This window comes from Paralichthys olivaceus, chromosome 1 (assembly GCF_024713975.1).
Source record: "Paralichthys olivaceus isolate ysfri-2021 chromosome 1, ASM2471397v2, whole genome shotgun sequence".
Lineage (NCBI taxonomy): Eukaryota > Metazoa > Chordata > Actinopteri > Pleuronectiformes > Paralichthyidae > Paralichthys > Paralichthys olivaceus.
This window is the reverse complement of record NC_091093.1, coordinates 14,849,480-14,868,904: the sequence shown is the minus strand read 5'-3', so window position 1 is coordinate 14,868,904 and position 19,425 is coordinate 14,849,480. Positions and strand designations below refer to the sequence as shown.

Below are 19,425 nucleotides of genomic sequence, written 5' to 3'. Positions count from 1 at the left end.
AAGTTACCAGAATGACAACAGACTCGCAAACAACCAACTTTACTTATTGGCCATTTAAACTTGTGCACGTAAGTATACACTAAGAAGGAAGAAAATGGCAGACACGCTTCGATGAAACGACTTGTCTCTGTCTCAATTTTGTGTAACATGTTATTGATGAAAGAAGTCATCTGGATTAATAGTCAGTCAGAAGGCAACCGAGGTGCAAAGAGAAGAAAGAAGAGAGAAAGCAAAGAAGGACAGAGCAGGGGTTTGAGATGGAACCAGAGAAATGTGAACAGAAAAAAAGAAGATCTACTAAAAGATGACTCTTATTTATCTTAATTCCTGCTAATTTTCTCTATTTAAATATCTCATCCTCTCCCTCTTTCTGCACTATCTGTCTAACCGACCATTGCAAAGCACATATAACTATCTTTTTTTCTAGGACACTTACACTTAGGATTCTATGTGGTGTTTAATCATCTGTCTCTTTCCTCACATGCACAAATTAAATCATGATTAAAGATCAATGTTTAAGGGGGAACACTCACATCTTCTATTTAAGGAAAATGTGTTTTAAAAGGAGGCTAACAAAGACACATTGAGGGCCTTTAAGCAATGTGTACAGACAAAGAGATGTTTACTGATGGAAAACAAAGAACTAGTCTATGATGCTTATCAAAAGTTTGCAACTCAGCAACTAAACTGAAATAAGTATTTTGAATATCAGAAAATATTTGGAGCCATTCCATGACATTTCTGAATATATGCCCGGGATCTATATTGGTATCAATATATTATAGATAAGATTTTTCTTTACTTTTGTTTTGGGAGAAGGATATTCTACAATCCATTTAAATGCCCACAAAAAGAAACACCTTCTCAATATTCATTACAATTGTAATCCTATAGTTACTAAGCCCGGTGATTCTCAGCAGATTCTCACTGACAACATACCTCAAGTAACTGGATATTACAATGGAAATAAAAGGTTAGTAATGCTAACAGAAGAAGAACATGCAAATATGTGTTTTCATAAAACACTGGATCATTCCACTTAGTGTCTGAATGAGGAGGATTACATCTAATGTATTTTCAAAAAGCAAATTAGAAAGGCAAAACAGTGTGTTCAACAAATGAGTAGAGAAGAAGCACTGACATACTGCAAATGCCAGCAGTTGTATAGCTGAGCTGATAATCTGATTCTTTAAGTGCTCTCAAACCTGAAGCATTTCTAACACACACACACACACACACACACACACACACACACACACACACACACACACACACACGTATGCACAGGCAGGTGACCAAACAGATATAATACATTCTGTCTTTCTATTTTTAGACCACAAGCAAGCTGTTACCAGACATCAACCATAATAATTATATGTTATATGTAGCACATTATTCATAAAACATTGACATGTCTGTAAATTACTTGTATAGTAGTCACGATTTCTTAAAGGACAGAGTAGCGGTCAATAGTTGATGTCTCTTCTAAGACGTGTTAAGATGCAGATCACTCATGACTGCCATATGTTGCAAACTTAATTAAAATAGTAAATTGTTCTCTCTTATCAATATGTCTTCATTCTACTCTCTCAGAGACTCAAAGGAGAGGAGACTCTATATTTCCATCCATCTGTAGAGAAAACTTCAATGCCACATGTCAAGTACCTGCTTGGACATTCAGTCCTTCACTCCTCCTGCTGCCTTTTTCTTAGTTGTGAAGTAGAGAGCTAAATATTCAGCTGCATTTTTCTCCTCTATACTTCTCTCTCTCTTTTCGCTGGCATTTTCAAAACGCTATCTTGGTCTCTTCTTGCTCTTCCCTATCTCTCTCTCCGTCCCTCACCATTTTCAAACTTAACATTTTAGACGAATCAGAGTGAAAGGAGAAAAGAGGGTGACAGGAGGACAGAGTAGATGGGAAGAGTGCGGAGCAGAGTAGATGAGTAGAGAGGCGAGAAGAGCGGAGCAGAAGGAAATTAGATGTTGGGAGAAACAGAGAGAGTTCGGAGGAGAGAAAAGGGACAGAGAGGAGACAAAGAGAGCAGCAGTGGAGAGAAGGGATTAGAAGAAGAGGCGAGTCACACTACCGGGTGTAAGTTTTAGAAAACTGCAGCTACAATTCAAATTTACCTAATTTTATCTCTCAGTGTTTCTGAAAGAAAAGAACAAATAAAACAATTATCAATGAACCATTGAATCTTTTTTGTTATTGAGATTAATGGAATCTATTTTATAAGTTTGTTTTGTTAAGCAGCTGAACACACTCTTTCTTACTTTCATTCATATTGTCACTTCATACTAAGCTCAATGGACTCTAGAGACTGTGCTGGTCGTCCATCATGTGATGCCAACGTTTAGTCAATTTCTTAGTCAGTTTCAGCTCAGTTTCCTTCATTTATTCAGTGTAGGTCCCACTCCAGTAGCATATTACACTCCCTACAGCTACATATTCAGAAGGTTTGTCATGAAAACAAATTCATCAAAATGGTTTAGATGTGACTGTACACCCTCCCTGGCCATCTCATGACTGGGATCTATTACTATGCTAATACGACCCCCATCCCCAGCTCCCCTTCTAGCCAGCCTCACAGCGCCACCTGCAGTCGAGGAGCCTTTCCCAGCTACTGTGCCTCATCTGCATGTTGACAGGATTGATTTCTTAGGTTTGTGACATCACAGACGTGGCTGTTTGAATCCATTTATTTAAGGTGCATTATTTGAGTATTGCAGTGTTAAGGTAGAAATACTCAGTCACTGCTTATTTCACTCAAAATATATCATATAAAAGGCACAAGGGGGACATGTCAACATGTTTAAAAACTTGATTTTCACCAAACGGGCACTTCAACTGTTGGATACCTCACTGGACTTGACCTGTTGTTAAAATTCTGATAGGTAGAGTAAATACTGTTTGTGATTAGACATGAAGAGAAAATATTACCACAAAGGAAACTGTAGACAGAAACACAACAGTTAAATACATTTTTCATGTCCACACAACAATGACTCAACAATTGCCTTCACAGAATTGGAGAGGTGTGGATCCCAGGAGCTAAGCAATGCACACACAGTCCGGTCAGCATGCAGGAAACCAAAAATGTAGCCTAAAACCTCAACTTCCAACACTGCAGAGGAGAATATGATAGTTCCTAGTCTTGCTTACAACCTTTTACAGCAAGTCTTGCTCTAAAGTCAAGCTCCTGTCTCTCTCTGCAGCATTTTTAAAACTCTATTTACCACAAGAAGGCTGTGTATGCATTCAGATTCTTTGAATAAGTGACTCACATCCATTTATTATGTCTTCTCTATGACAAGTTCATTTCATAATATCTTCATCACAGCGTTGACATCTCAGCTACTTCAAATGAAATAAGTTGAGTTATTTCTGAGGCCAATCATTTTACCCTATTTTGGCTGCATTGAACATTTATTGATAAATGAAACCAAACAACACATTCAATCACAATCAGTAATTCACCCGAAAAAACAACTCAATAATCATCAAAACTGGCAGAATGGCTCAGAAGTCATGCTATGATCACCACATTAGACATGACAACATGATGCAGAGGTTCCAGTTACAGGAATGTTCTCATCACCATGTCAGATTGGAGCCATTGAGACCGTGGTGGACTGAACGGGGGGGAATAAAATAGTAAAGAAATGAGCTCACCTTCCCAGAGTCCATTGCAGTGATGACCCACACACAGTGTGCGTTGTTCTCATACTGAACAGGGTAGTTAGGAGAAGTTATGACCCCTCTGGGCCCCCTTAGGTTACTGCCACAGGTACGAGCTATAAGTGGGGGCAGCAAGGAGAGAGAGAGAGACAAAAAGTTTAAAAATGATTTATGGAGTGATCAAAATTATACTCGCAGATTGCAAATGGCTTCTCACCTTTGGAAGAGAAAAGAGGGTGTGGTGGTGACAGAGAAACAGGCAATTTATTTTAGAACACAGGGTTCAATACCACCAAAACCGAAACTGTGGTTCATGGACGTCGAATCTGGGCAGTTTGTTTATTTGAAATTATTCTGCAATCAACTCAATCAAATTAGTTTTTCACCACTTCATTTCACAGGTGAGAGTATCGCTCACAGACACCAACTGCTGCTGAGGTTAAACTTATTACTTACTCTATCTGGCAACCTTGCTTCTCACTTCTAATCCACTGAAAGTTCCAATAGCTATTGAAAAACTCTTCAACTTCATTAATCGTTGCAGAGGTTGAGTTAAGTTCTGCAAACAGAAACACTGATGTTTGTTGTTAATGTTGCTTTAATCGCAGCAATAGAGCTGCAATACCGTGGTTATCTGTCAATTAAAGGTAAAGCACTTTTCTGTCCTTGAGGGCTGTTTTTGAAAAAGAAAGTTTGCCAAAGAGCTCCTTGACTCTTGTGGAAGAAACAAATGTTCTTTGGGAAGCACAACACCAAACAGTGTAAAGAGAGGCACTGAACATGATTTGTTATCATTGTTTTCATTATGAAGAGGAAATTATAGATATTTTTTAAATCAAGGCCTTGTTTTTTAATGGTGTTCATCATCCCCCTCAGTTATGACAACAGTTTAAATTAAATATGTAACTTCATGGTTTCATAACTGTGCAAAACCTCCCACGTGCAAACAAGTGGATAGTTAACAAAGCTTAACTCCTTTATAAAAAGGTCACTTCATTATCCTGCTCAGTACCTACAGCGTTCCTGCAGACTCCTCCACTTCATCAGGTCCACATGTACAATCTAATACACAACAATACAACTGCTCAGCAGCAAAGTCTTCATTTAGGAAACTTGTTATGTTTCTGCCTTTGTGTCATGTTCAGAGAGGTGAAGATGTACTTCAACACCGCTGAAAACATTGCAATAGACATACTTTATAGTATAGACACTGAATGTAATGTGTTAGTTTAGATTGTAAAATTGCTCCAAGCGGCCAATGAGTGTCCTTTTGATTGTGTTAAAGTATTTTTGCAATGGTTGTTGCCTCATGTATTCTAATGGAAAGCCATATCTCAGCAATGAAAATGGTGGAAACTCTCCTCATGTGCAAACAGTCAATTTTAACCCATAGTGCTGTTTCATTGCCAGGTGATCTCTTTTGGTCATAATTAATATAATGGGAGAAAAGAAGGGAAGTTATGTCACGTAGTATATCGAGCTTTCAAATGGGAGACTGCTGTGGATTTCCCAAGTGAAAGTGATAGTTCCAAGTTGTACCATTTTACAACCTTAACGGTATGTCTACTGTGGTGGTTCTCTAAAGCTATGGAAGTGCTTTGTTTAACCTATTATACGATCGGCTGTTTTTGTGCCCAGATCAGATTATAACAATGAGCGCTCCCTACACCAGACTACATGTTTAGTGTTGATTGTCGAGGTTGTAGGTTTCCAGGATCCAAAATGCACATTTTTATTTAAATTAAAAAGCGTTCAGTTCTCTGGTCGGCAGGTTGGCAGCTATCAGACAGGAAGGCAAACATAAAGTACAAGGACAGAATCAAAAACACAAAAACAAGGATAACAGGGAAGATGATCACAACTGAGGAGAACTAAACTAAAGGCTTGACTGAGACAGTCGCAGCACAAGCAAAGACGTAGACAGACGAACTGACAAAGACAACTCTGAGCACAAAGACTGTGTACACAAGGGAGGCAGGAATGATTGGGCACAGGCGAAAGACATTAGCAGACAGTCACAGAAAGACTCAAAGACAGGAAGTAAAACAGGAAGAAGACACACAAGGTAAAACAGGAAATAATAATCAAAAACAAAGATTTGAAAACATCCAAAAGTGTTGTGAAAGTTCCGGAAGAGTCTTTTCAGTGTCTGTAAGTTTCCAATAGAGGCAGATCACAACTTTGTGACTATGACAGTGAAGGCTTGATATGCCAACTGCTGCTGCCGCTGCTGCACCAGGATAAATGACGGCAGACCTGTTAAAGTGGTTTGTGAAATGTCATCTGAACTGAAATTGATGTAACAGTGAGGAAACACAAAAATGATACAAATGTTGTATAAATTATAACTTGCCATTATCTATTTAATAAAAGAAATTGTAAGATGTACAGTCACTTGTTTTAATGCTGAAGGGGACATTGGAGAATAATATATTGTCTTAAGAAGTGGATTCAATTGAACCACATTGGTAGGCATAAATTCAATTCAATTTCATTTTTATAGCGCCAAATCATGATGTACATTATCTCAAGGCACTTTATATAGAAAGTCATCAGGCCCAGTATAGTATATAATTACCTCAGATCAAAACGTGTAAGAGGATAATTAAAACTGTGTACACCATGTTACAGTACAGGGCCACTGTAATAATTAATTTAATAAATTATGGGAAAGAAAAGAGTTGTTTTCATCTTTTTGCTGGCAGGCCATGGAAAATATAAAAGGCCAGTAAGACTCATGATCTACTGGCCAAGGGGGCCATTGGGGAAAGACGTTACTTTGCACACTGATGTCTGTACTTTGATAGTAACCTAATCTAAATGCCCCTGGGATGATTTGTTATAGAGCGACCATCAGACATGCTGCGGACTTACCCACTTTTAAAAAGTTATGTTCCACGTAAACACAGGGATTTAAAAAAAAAAAACAACTGGCCCCAAATTCTCCTGTTCTTCTGCTGCTAAAACTTTAAGTACCTTTGCTCCTGAAGAGCTTGACTGTCCCTGTTCTCCATTGCATTTTTCATAATATTCTTCCAAGTGCTCTGTTTTATCCATATTGATTTTGTCCTTTGTGATACTCGAGGTAATATTTCTTGCCCTCAGTAGCTCATAAAGTCACCCATGTGTTATTGCCTTAAAGGGATATTTGGCAAAAAAGTAAGTGTATTGTGTCAAAAATTCCCTTAAAAAGCCCCCTCTCTTGAGCGCAGTAATATTAAACTGCGCACTTGACATTTTCAGTAATTTCTAGTCAACATGAACTGTCACACTGTGGATAAAGTTTTAACTGATCATATTATTTGCCCTTTATCTATCGTAATAAGTTAGCTGGAGGAGATGACTGCCATTAGGAGGGAAAGATGGCCAGTGACACGTAATCAAAAGCATACAAGACAAGGGAGGATAAAAGAAAAGCAGAAGGATGATGACTAATAGAGAGGGTGATGGGGTAGAAAGTGAAGAGAAGGGTGTAAATAAAGTGAAAGGGACGTTTTTAAATACAGAGGTTGTGAGATCATGTGGAGAGAGGCCACAAAGATATAGAAAGAGAGAGAGTTAAAGAGGTGAAAGATAATGTGGGAAAGGAAAATATAGTGAGGAAGGGCAAGAGCCAAGAAGGAGGCAGAGACACAGAAAATACCACGGGAGAGAGGGAGAGAGAAGAGGACCTCAGATGACTGATCTGCCTGTTAATTAGAAAAGAGAGCTAGAACACACAGTGGTACACACAGGTACACACATACACACACACACGGACACAGACACACATTCATGGCAATTCATCCCAGAGACCTGCTTCTAATTAACAGTTAAGTCTCAGTAGGGAATCAGGGAGACTCGTGGGTTTGAATCCCAGGAGGAAGATCACACCACAGAACACTGCACAACAGAGCTATAGTATAAGAATATTTAACCCCTGCCTGCCTGTTTGTGCCTAACACTATTGATCCTGTTTTTTTCTTTTCATATTTCTCTCCTTCTGTCTTTCTTTCTCTTTTTCTCTCCATCTGAATTTGTCTTCCTTTCTAATCACCGACACTTTTGTAAAAAATATCGAAAGACATGAATTACTGCTTTGTTGTGCAACGTGTCAAAAATTCACGGAATGATTTCCCGATATTTATTCGAACACATTGTTATTTCAGATCATCAATATCTGTTGATGTGTCTGCATATTTCTTTTAGTGGTTTTTTGACAGAACATGGAACGTTTACATGCAAAACACACACATGTTTGTGATTGTTTTATAAATCTTAAAGGTGAGTTTATTTGTGTTAAGGCTTTTAAAGGCCAGGTGTTTCTTATGCCAGTGTCACACTAAACAAAAATCAGTCGGATAATAGCCCGACCTGGAAAGTGTAGGTTGTCAGGTGGCTTCAAAAACAATCAATGAGCATTGGGCGCTACAATCATCATATTTATCTTGTGTGGTAACAACCGATGCTGCGGCGGGAACGCCTCACAACGTCCTAACACAAAGGCTACCACATCGTATTTCTTTTCTTCTCTGTGACCAGTAGAAGCAGAGCGGACAGCCCTCTGCTGGAAGAGAGGTAGCCACCAACATATGGAAAATTGAGACGCAAAAGAGGAATGAAGTTGTCAGTGTTATATGGGGGAACTGTTATAAAGATGATTTTTTGTTTGGCTTTTCAAAGCATGAGACAGACAGTATTATACATCGTGCTTCGGATGCCATGTTTGTTTCTTTCAATTATTCTCCTCAGAAGTGAGTCCCAAGCACTTCCTTTCCAGTGACATCATGCACACTGTAAAAGACAGGAAACACTGATTGGTTGGGAGCCAACGTGTAGCCTGTCATGTCTCTCGACCACGACACAGCAATAATTCATGACTCTATGATCGCTGAATCTGACACTGTGACTATTTTAATAGATAAAATGATATTGTAGTCTGAGCCTCCCATTAAACTGTGATAATATTTGACACTGCAGTTTGCTTAGACTTTGTGTAAACTGTGTATATTTTGTTTTACTGAGTTTTTAAGCTGTCAGTGTGATATTTTAATGAAACTGCCATATGAACCAATATTCAAATCTCTGCTCTATTCTATTTGATTCTGTCCATTTTCGATATTAACACAACAAGTAGGTTAAAGCAGTTTGATGGTTGCTTGACTACTGAACAATTTACTGCACCAAATAACTAAAACTAATACAACTAAATAATTCTCTCAACCGCTCTAATAAGATATATTTCAGATAAGCTTTGTAAGTTAACTAAATCCTTGTCCTTCAGTCCCAGAGGACAAAGGAGTACATGATCAGTGTATAGTCCAGTTGCAGCATCTTTTCTTGGGCAGCAGTCTGTGTTACAGTTTGTGCAGGTGTAGTCCACCCCTAACACTGTGGGTGCTAATTGTGCCTTCTGTCGTGTGCACCCTCTCCTCCCACAGCTCCTCGAGTGAGCTAATTATGGAAATAATATCCACATGTCCTTTTATATCTTTCACCGTCTCACTCTCCCTCCGTCTCTGCCGCCTCGTCCTCACTAGAGTGGCCAGTGTTGTGAAGGCAGAGAGGGTTCCTGCAGTCAGACAGACATATACACACTTATACACACTCACACACACTATAATCCAATGTGACAGGGAGCCTACAGTACGTGTCTGACCACAGGGACTGCCTGTCCATCAAACGCACACACACAGCTCAAGGCAAATGCCGCTGCAGCTATGAGGTGTGTGACATTGTCCATTGGACACTCGCTGTGTCAGTGTGTGAGTACACGCGCACACACTTGGGTGTGTATGCTTGCTGTCTGCCTCTCCACAGTGGAGCAATAAACCCAACAGGGTATTGTCAGTAAACACGTGGGCAGTGAGAGCGTTTGCATCATTGCTCTGCCACTCACACAGTTATTTATTTAGTCACTCAACCGGTCAGGGAGGAAATGAATGAAGAGATTTTAACACATCAACATCACAGCAACATATAAATCACAGTGATGTGGAGCCTGTGCATTAGAAAAATACCAGAAATCTGACATAACCACTACGTATTCACAAATATCTTGCAGTGGTTTACATTTAGATCATTGTTAAATTATCTCGGCATACATTTCTATCATTTTGAGTTGACACAAGCTATGGCAGAGGTTTCTAGGCCCTGGAGAGGAATAATTTTAAAGGAAATATGCCAATCTAAGAGTTATTATTTCTGACATCTTACAACGTTTGACACTAATTGGCTCAGTCAGAAGAAGATCCCCATGACACTGCCCAAAATACTCATTATGGTTTCGTTTTTTTTCCAACCAGAGGTTTAGCCATTTAAGAGCAAAACTTTATATATTAATTTTTTTAAGTCAATGAAACAGATTCAGACAGAGATCCTGGAACCATTGCAGCGTCTAATAGGTTGTCCAAAATCTCCGTAGTTAAACTGTGCGAATAACCAGGAGCTTTTAATAGGAGTAAAGTCAAAAGTCTGAAAATGAATGTAGTGTATAATGATGTGTTCTGTATTGTTTAATTTTACACACTGACAATAGTGAGCTAACATTTTCTTACATCTGGCTGCTAACTCCGGCTTATAACACCAGTTATTGTTGTTGCAGTTATTAGGATTGTGAAGTTTAGCTTAAAGCATGTTTCAAATATTCCTGCACAATACACCAGAGTTACAAGGTGCAATTCCAGGAGCGCTGTTGCAATGGCAGAGATGTCATTCCCCCTATTGTAGGTCGACAAGATTTTAAAGCCATTATTTAAAGACTCTATTTAAAATTTTTTTTTTTTTTGTTACTTGACTCATGCTCTGAACTTTTCCCACCTGAGCAGAAGATTCTTCGCTGGAGGAGCTCAGACCTTCTGACTGTTTCAGTCCGTGTCCAGGGTAATGAGTGTAAAGACCGAGGGTGAACATGTTTTTGCCTTCGGGGTTTCACGGCTTTGCAACATCAGCCTGGGGAGCTCAGGTAGCACTGAATCCCAGATAAGCAGGTCAGCACCTCGCCTGGCAGCTCCATCACCATCAGTGTACGATTGTGTGTGTGAATGAGGCGCATTTCAAAGCTAAATAAACATTTACCTACTGAATTTATCCTGGATATTCAATGCAATGACTTTAAAAAAAGGAAATAGAGTTTGTCACATGCAAGGAGATGAAACGCAGATGGAATGATGGGTAAAACTTACTTCTGCAGATGGGTCTGTGGTCACTCCAGGCAGCCAGGGTGTCAGTGACTCGCTGACAGGTGATACTTTTAGATCCTTGCAGTACGTAGCTGTCATCACAGCTGAACTGGACGCTGGAGCCAATTCTAGTAAGGGAGACACATTGAAAACAACACTTGTCAAAAATAGTAATATGGTTTTAATCTGCCTCAGATAACAGTCATGTGAAACTGTGATACTCAAAAGAAACACAGCAGGAATCGTTGTTGTTACAAGAGAAGAGGATTCTTCCAGGGAATGATTGTAATTTAGGAATGATGAACAAATGATGCAGTGGCTTTTAGATCATTGCAAAATAAATAATCTAATTAGGATCTATAATTCTTCTCTTTCTGTAAAACACTGATTCTTTTTCTACGTTTATCTTCCTCTGTTCCTCGCTCTCTCTTCTCCACTCATCATTCCTTCTCTCCCTTTTCCCTCATCACTTGTTCTGATCACTCGTTTTCTCATTCACTCCGACACCCTGCTGTCTAATACGTGTGAGGGACATTCAGCCATCTAAGTGGAAGTCTGCATGGTGCTTTGTCTGTGAAGCTTAATGTCTCCTCCCTGCTGAGACACACCACAGTCTACCACCTGGCCAAACATTCACTACGTCGGGTTCTGTTTATTCACTGGCTCCACCCTGTTGCTAAAACACTGCAGAGCCATACAACCGAGCCAAATCTCTCTGTTAGTGCCTTTGTCACGGAGACTTTACAGTTCCTGCCACTTTGGCAATGCTGATGACACAGAGTCCAGCCGCAAACTGTGAAATCCACAATTACAGTGGAGGGAACTTTGTTGTTATTGCTATTTCCTCGGAAACCACAGAAACCTTTCCATCACAAGTGTGTGTGTGTGTGGTGGTCTGTGGATAAAAACTGCCATGAAAAATGATATAACAGCCATCTTGCACATCTGCAGTGAAACTCTGAGGTTTTCTCCGCAGCTATTTCCTCTCCATTTCTCCTGTTTTACTTCACCCCACCACAGTTCCGTTCCAGCTCCTGCCTCTCAGTGCCTAATGATAATTAGATACAAACCTGTAACACACACACCGAGCACATCTATGCCAACATGCATGCAGAAAAACACACCATCACATACACACATGTAGGGAATGACCTACACTAACTGACAATTCTGCTGATAATCCTGCAGTTTGTGTTAATCAGAGTTGTAGAAACTGCAGATTAAAAGATGATTATAATTTATTAGTTGTTTAATAGTAATCATGAAAATATGTGCAGTAAATGGTAAAAAAAAAAAAATCCTTTTCAAGATTTGTTTAAGTCAAACATAAGAACCATTTAGCTGCCATTAATGCTAAGTGGAAGAGTCCAGGGACAAGTGTTTCTTTATAATTGCTCACTCCTGATTATAAAAAGTGATATCTCCCTTTCTACTGACTATATGACAGACACCAACAATTGAATCATTGAATCTCCAAGTCCACAAAGTCCTTATTTAACAGCAAAGATCCCACTTCTGAAAAATTCTTTGGCATTTTCTTTGTGCTCCTACATTTGTATAAGGCCCCTTGTAAACCCAACAGTGTGTCTGACCAGGGGAGCTACTGACGATGCTTTAAACAAAGATATGAGCAGAATGTGATGATCCATAACTGCTGTTTTAAACCTGCATTTCTGAACTGAAAGTTTCACACCAACCACTTGCTGACAAATTAAGTAATGGTGGCAGCAGTTTAGAAACACAGATGTAGAGAGGTTTGTGAGAGGCAACAAAAGTAATAGCTGTTGTAATTTCAGAAATTGTGCCACCTGTGGTGAATAGTTCCCCGTTTGGAGAATTTGAAGGACTGCAAATGTAAGTTGTGCATTTTTCCTGCTTGTTACAAGTCAGTAAAATGTGATGTTCCACAGATAAAAAGCCTGCCCTGTAAAAAAAACAAGCCCCCAACTGTACAGAAATGATCTACGATAATACAGGCACAACAAAACGATTCACTCTCCATGAAAAGGATGCAGAGCTTTGGTAAGCATGTTCCAGTTCCTGTGCCGAACAGAGGTGGACTGCCACTCACTCTCAGTGTGATGCCCATGAGTGAAGAAGAGAGAACTAAAACAGACTGTATGTGAATAATGTATAATCTGAACTGGAAGTCAAAATGTCCGTAACCTCAAACTAATCTGGACAAACAGCAAACCGGGCTGTTGAACTTGTGTTTTAATATATTTTAAATTACACCTGTATCATTAAAAATAATATTCAGTGTTGTGTTTAATAACAGCACCATCCATTCACAGCTTCCTTACTGGAACTCATCACCTGCATGTGTGCTTCCACGCAGGCTTAAAAAAGTTTGGTGGCGCTACACTGTGCGTGGCACATGTACAAAAATGATGATTAAATCATAATAATAATAATAACAGTAATTATTATTATCATTATTATACCACAGCCTGGTTCTTTAAAACTTGGAAAAACTCTCAACACTAAGTCTGAACACCTGCAATGATTTAATGAAGAGAAGGCACTTTACACTGTGTGAAAAAATTGCCTCCCCAGTCTGAGCAGTCTAGATCCGAGCCTGGACTAAATTAAGTTTTTTATTGCTCTTATTGTCAATCATAGACAAGCATTTTGTAAAGTCAAACTCAGCTAGATGAAATCAGTGTATGTGTTTTCACACTGTGACTCTGCCCACTGGGGGTTCTCTCTGTCCTGACTCCTAAATGTACCAAGCCGCTCTGACACAACGTCAGCAAATCACAAGTTGAGCAACCGTCCCTCAAATCATCAAATGATTTTGGGGACTAGTGCCATGTTGGGAAATGTTATCCACTGTGGGAAACCCCTGCAGTCTGGTTTCTAAATGATCAGTGTTCTGATTTTAAGTGATTCAGAGCAGGTGAGGTTGGAGATAAAGTAGAAAAAATGAACTTACTGGAAGGTAGAGCCCATCCTCTTGCCATTTTCTGGAACTCCGGGATCTGGACAAACATCACCTGCAAGGCCACTTTGACTCACTGGGGAAAAACAGGAAACATGTTGTGAGATATATTCTGAAATTATTTCGGCACATCCTGTTATTGTTGGAGGCATCATCCTTTCATATCACGTTTTATAGTAAAATGAGCCCAGCAGGGGGAACATCACTCTTGTTACCGTGACCACAAGCATGTGAGTATTTTAAAAAAAATGTGATGACAGCTAAGTGGTCAAGCTCAACTGGGATAACTTCAAATGTGAGAAGTTGCTCCCCAACTGGTGCTGTGAATTCATAAAATGAGACAAGCACTCAGCCGGTGAATGTTCAAATCTTTCTTCAAATCTATTCTTGGTTGATTCAGGAGCATATTTGAGAAATACACAGGCCTCTGGATTAATAATAATACATCCACATCACAAGGTTCTCAAGAAAAAGCAGCAATGGACACCTGCACCAATGCCCTTTGTCTTCATCCATTTCATTTTATTCAAGCGTCCAAATTGTATATACAGTGTAAGGTGACTCATTTTTTGAAACAAATACAAATATGCTTATATTACTACACAGTCAGTAGTTCCACAGAGTACTTCAATATACCGTCTTGCTTTTGAGTAAGGACAGTTTTGGAGATTATTTTTTGAAGTTGAATGTATATTTTACATATTATTATTAATAATTATTGTTTATTTATATAGAGTTATTGTGAGTATTTACTTATAAAGGGCAAAATATTGTATTTCAAACCCACTCTATGACCCACCAACATTTGCCCTGCCCCATAGCACATCCTTCCACCATGTTTGGTGGTAATCCGTTCAATAGTTTTTGAGTAACACTGCTAAATATCAGACAAAGAAATGATGAAAACATAACCTCCTTGTTGAAGGTAATTTTAACCCAAATATATAAAACATAAAAATAGAACAGGATCCTCTTTTGTAAATTTGCAAAACACAATGAAAATTTAGTAAAACTTTTAAAAACAAATTGTGGAAAGAATATAATAATTTGCATAAAATTAAAACGATGGAACAACTGTTGTTGTGTAAACAAACACCTGCAACGATTTAATGAGGAGAAGGCACTTTTCACTCTCTTATTCCCTCCTGTTCTCTCATCTATCTGCATGATCTGCACTGTTCCGGAAAAAAGCACAAAAGCTTTGAAAAGAAAATTAAAAAAAAATATATTCTCATATTCTGGATCCTGCATTGGTTTAATATTTCTTTGTGGCTCTGCTGCATGCCTAAAACATAATGTAAATGTAAATGAGAAGAGAAAATGACAGGAACCAGTCTATACTCTGTCTGTCATAATGGAAGTCTGTGGGTGAATAATGATGGTTAGCAAAGGAAAAATATAGAAAAGGGAAAAGAGTGAGAGGATAAATATACAAGAAAGAAAATAAGAAAAAAAAAACGATAAGATAATAAAAGAAACAAATCCAGGAGGGTCATAGAATGTGACCTAGAGAGAAAATCAGACCGCATAACACCTCTCTCCCTGTCTGTCAATCCCTCTCTCCTATCTTCCTAGTCTGCTTCTCCTCTCTCTCATTCCCTCTTTTTGAGTTTCGTACTCCACTCTTTTTCTCCAAGCTTTTGCTCTCTCACATGCATTAGCTGCAATTTACAAAGACAAGCCGAAATTTGTGCATCCTGGCATAAAAGATGGATGAGTGATTTGCTGCGTTTGTGTGACGGTGTTATGTGTGTGCAGAGGGTTTGTGAGTGAGTACACACACACACACTCTGAATACATGTTTGTGTGAGATGTGATGCAAACAGAACCAGCTGTCTTTCTGCTTTGCTGTGTTTTTGATGTTCTGTCCAAAAATCAGCACACAAACACGCTGTAAATCACACTTTCTCTGTTGCACGCTCTCATCTCCTTTCTCTCTAACTCGTGTTCAAATGATTTTCATTGGCATCAAATATAAAGGTTTGTATTTGCTGAAACAAATCCAGCTCATGCAAACAACATGAGATTGTTATAAGAAAAAGAGCTGCCAAATATCACTGCTGTGCTGATGTCAAAAATCCTCAAGCCGACTTAATCCCATATTTGCACTTAAAAGACCATTCAACATTTAAACACAAGCTTATGATGCATAATGTCATTTCCATATCATCAAAGTGTTCCCAGCAATCCTTTCATCTCCAAAAAGTCAACTTTATAGGAATCTGTAAAAAAAAGTGATTCATTTTCTTGTTGTTGCTTGTTTCTGATATCTGTAGTGGAGTCCACTTCAGCCACCCACTCCCGAGGATAGAGTTTCAACTCATTTACTATGCACTCACCCTATTGAGAAAGTTTGGGAACCTACTGACCAGTAAGTAAAGAGTATTCAACATGGGAATAAAGAGAGAGATTATGTCTCTGTCGTAGCAGTGGAAAGTGACTTCAATAAATCAAGAATTATATTCCAATCTTTCTGTGTTTGCATGTTCTCTCCCGCAGGTTCTCTGCACAGACACGTTAGCAACAGCATCAAACTAAGAGGTGGAGCAGCCGGGTGCAGCAGAGGCAGGAAGTGATGTAATAACTCTGATGCAGAGATCACGTGACCATGTTTACGTCACCCCGACCGTCGACAGCTCTTATCACCACAAACTCTCTTGACATCTTCGTTGATGTCTTCTCCGTGTGTGTCACTGCTTTTTCACCAGGAGTGTTAGAAGCTTCATCACCTCCGGAGAAAATGCAGAAGAACTGCAGAGTCCAGTGTGTCTGAAGCAGCTTCTGTGTGTGTGTGGGTTTTCTCTGTTTCCTCCCACAGTCCAAAGGCATGCAGATTGGGGTTAGGTTAATTAGAGACTGAAGGTGTGAATGTGAACATCTGGCTCTTGTGTGCAGCAGGAGTGGATACAGTCAGTGTTCACTCCCGGGTCAAATGACTCTGCGGTGGACACAGGTTTTAATCGGCCCCCTGCTCCGATTAGCAGTGATTGAAACGTGACATCAGGGTGAATGCAGTAATTTGATAAAACAGTAAGGTGAGAGAGTGCCTCGGGTTGTGCTGCCTTTGTGATGTTGAACATGACTCATCTGGGGAGACAGACTCCTCTCTTGGCAATAGAAAAAGAGTCAATCGCCTTTTTTAACGGGTTTACTCATGTTTAAAAAACCTGCGTACATCAGCTCATTTGGCGTAAAAGTGTTGGCCTTGCATATGTCTGCGACCCCGCCTCTAGCCCACTCTCTGCTGGTATTGGCTCCAGCTCCCCAAGTGATCCTCAAAATCAATGGATGGATGGATGTGCTTCACTTTTTTCTTTGAAACGTATAAATACTGATCAGCAATAACAGCAGAATGAGAAGCTGATCTATATCTGCTTCACTCCCTATTTACCTGCTCTCCTAATAACCCGAGCAAAGTCATACGTCATTTGAATTTTCAACATGTCGTAAGCAAATCAAAACATGTTGTGTGCAAAATGACATGGAGATCTAATAAAACCCTCAGGGAGTAATTGGGAAAAAATAGCTTTTGCGTGAAATTGAAATGGTGAAACAACTGTTGTAGAGAAAATGAAAACCGGCACGTGCAGAGAATTAGTGAAGAGTGCTCCTGAAACATCTAATGCAGTTTGGATCAACACTGTCAGCCTGGCTTTACTTTAATCACATGTTTATTATTAAGGTGATCGTTTGCAATGATGCTGAAGTGTTTTCCATAATGTAAAAAGGTGTGTTGGTCTCCTGTTCTGCTCACACCATTTCCAAACAGGAGGGGAGAAGAACATTAGAAACACATCTCAATAAAACTCAGTGTAGTAAGACACCAGCACTGCTCCACCTCAGCCGACAGCAACATAAAATGCTGCTTAAATGCACCACTAATAATTATAGTATGTGGATGATAGCACTGATATTAAAATTTGCATAACATGTCGTTAATTTGATAAATTGATACATTTTACTGTCTGTACTTTATTTACTTGTAACAGTACCACAGGAATGTTTGTAAAGTTTGGTGTCTCCTTTTAAATCGACATATTGCAATTTCAATGTTTATCCGTTTTGTTTGACTGTTTGACAAACTCTGTAAATCTGTGTGTTAAATATATGTGTACATGGATACAGTTTGAAATAAGAAATGTCTATTTATAATTCAGCATATTAAAGTTTACAAAAATAAATTCAAGTAAATGCACACTTGTTTACTTGCTCTACTGTAAGTAAAGAGGACTCGTCTTATATCTAAGCGTCTGTTGGTAATTTTTTTTCAAACTTCTGTCCCAGAACTTCAAGGTTCTACAGCAACTATATAATCCATTTATTTTCTTTTTTTAACATTTGCAGTTTTACAAATTTCACATGATAAAACATTCATCACACCTACAAGCACGGAGAGATTATTTGGCTTCTGTGGCCTGAACACAGCCAGATTAGAGGAGACACCAGTGTGTTTAAAGTGTGTCACACACTATTGGTTGTGATAATCATAAATTCTCAACAGGATGGGACACCTTAACCTTTTACATACCTGAAAACTAACACATTTAAATGCTAAATCTTTATTAAGGCTTTATTGTTACTGTAATTTTGTCAGAATGTTTTAAAGTTTACAAACTGCAAGTCTTACACAGTGTGTGTTTGACAGCATATAGAGCGAGTAATGTCACCATGGTGTTGGTCTGTTGCATGGAGCTGCATCATTGATGGCCACTAGCAAAACTACATTAAAATAGTGTTGCAAATCTCCCGGTTGTGGCATTAATAGGGTCATCTCACTGTATCTTATTTCTCAGTCTACATAGATGAATGCAATTGTAATAAAGTTTTAAAAACAAGGTTAATCTCATGTAACAATGACATATGGGTTATTTACTTTATGAGTGGATGCAGGCTGTTTAGTGTCTTCCTTCTGTTAGTTTTGTTTTGGTTCTTGTAAGAGACTGTTGTTGAAGGTCCCAGGAGAAGAAGTTACAAACCACTGGCTCAGGGAATTGGAGGAAAGTGGTAAACCGCTGGCTTAGAGAGCAACGTGAAGACGAATAAACACAGAAGACATTTGCATTTAGAATGCAAAGCCATGTGGCACAAAAGTTTAGTTTTTATAACAGCTGACAGATTAGCCATTAAAAAAAACGGAACTGTGGTCAATGAGACAATGAAAGAGTGGGTGCGAGGAGAGAGGCAGAGGCACAGAGGCAACCGGGACTGTGTTTGTTTGCGTGTGTGTGTGTGTGTTGATATGCAAACGTGTGTAATCAGCTGATGTGTGTTTCAGGTAAGAGCTTCTGAAGTGCTCTTCAGATGCCTGCTGGATGAGGAGAGAAATGTGTGAAGTGCAGTGTATTGACATGCTCTGTTCCGCTCTCCTCTGCTCTTCTCGTCGCCTTTTATCCACTCCGTCCTCTCTCTCTCCTCCAACTTCTCACAAACAGGTCAATCAAGTCGAGAGCTGAAGTCCACAGCTGCGTATCCCCGCCTCATTCTGCTGAACCCACAAGACTCCACGCATGGGAAAGAAAAAGGTTTGATGCTGAGCCGGGGCCATGTGTGATGAAACACATTATATTATTCTGATGGTATAGCAGACTGCATTACCGTGAGGTTTTTTCCCAAAACTATTTAGCCGTGCTACTGAACCATCATGT

At 39.2% G+C, this 19,425-nt stretch overlaps 1 protein-coding gene across 2 annotated transcripts in view; it reads right to left on the bottom strand.

Moving 5' to 3' along the window:
- Positions 1–19,425, bottom strand: part of LOC109636748 (CUB and sushi domain-containing protein 1-like) — a 380,253-nt gene that overhangs the window by 151,686 nt on the left and 209,142 nt on the right. For both annotated transcript variants that reach the window (XM_069528917.1, XM_069528922.1), the window contains exons 8-10: positions 13,775–13,856; positions 10,843–10,967; positions 3,674–3,795 (exon numbers count right to left, since the gene is read on the bottom strand). In XM_069528917.1, coding sequence (XP_069385018.1) covers positions 3,674–3,795; positions 10,843–10,967; positions 13,775–13,856 — 329 coding nt within the window. The remainder of the gene's footprint in view (positions 1–3,673; positions 3,796–10,842; positions 10,968–13,774; positions 13,857–19,425) is intronic.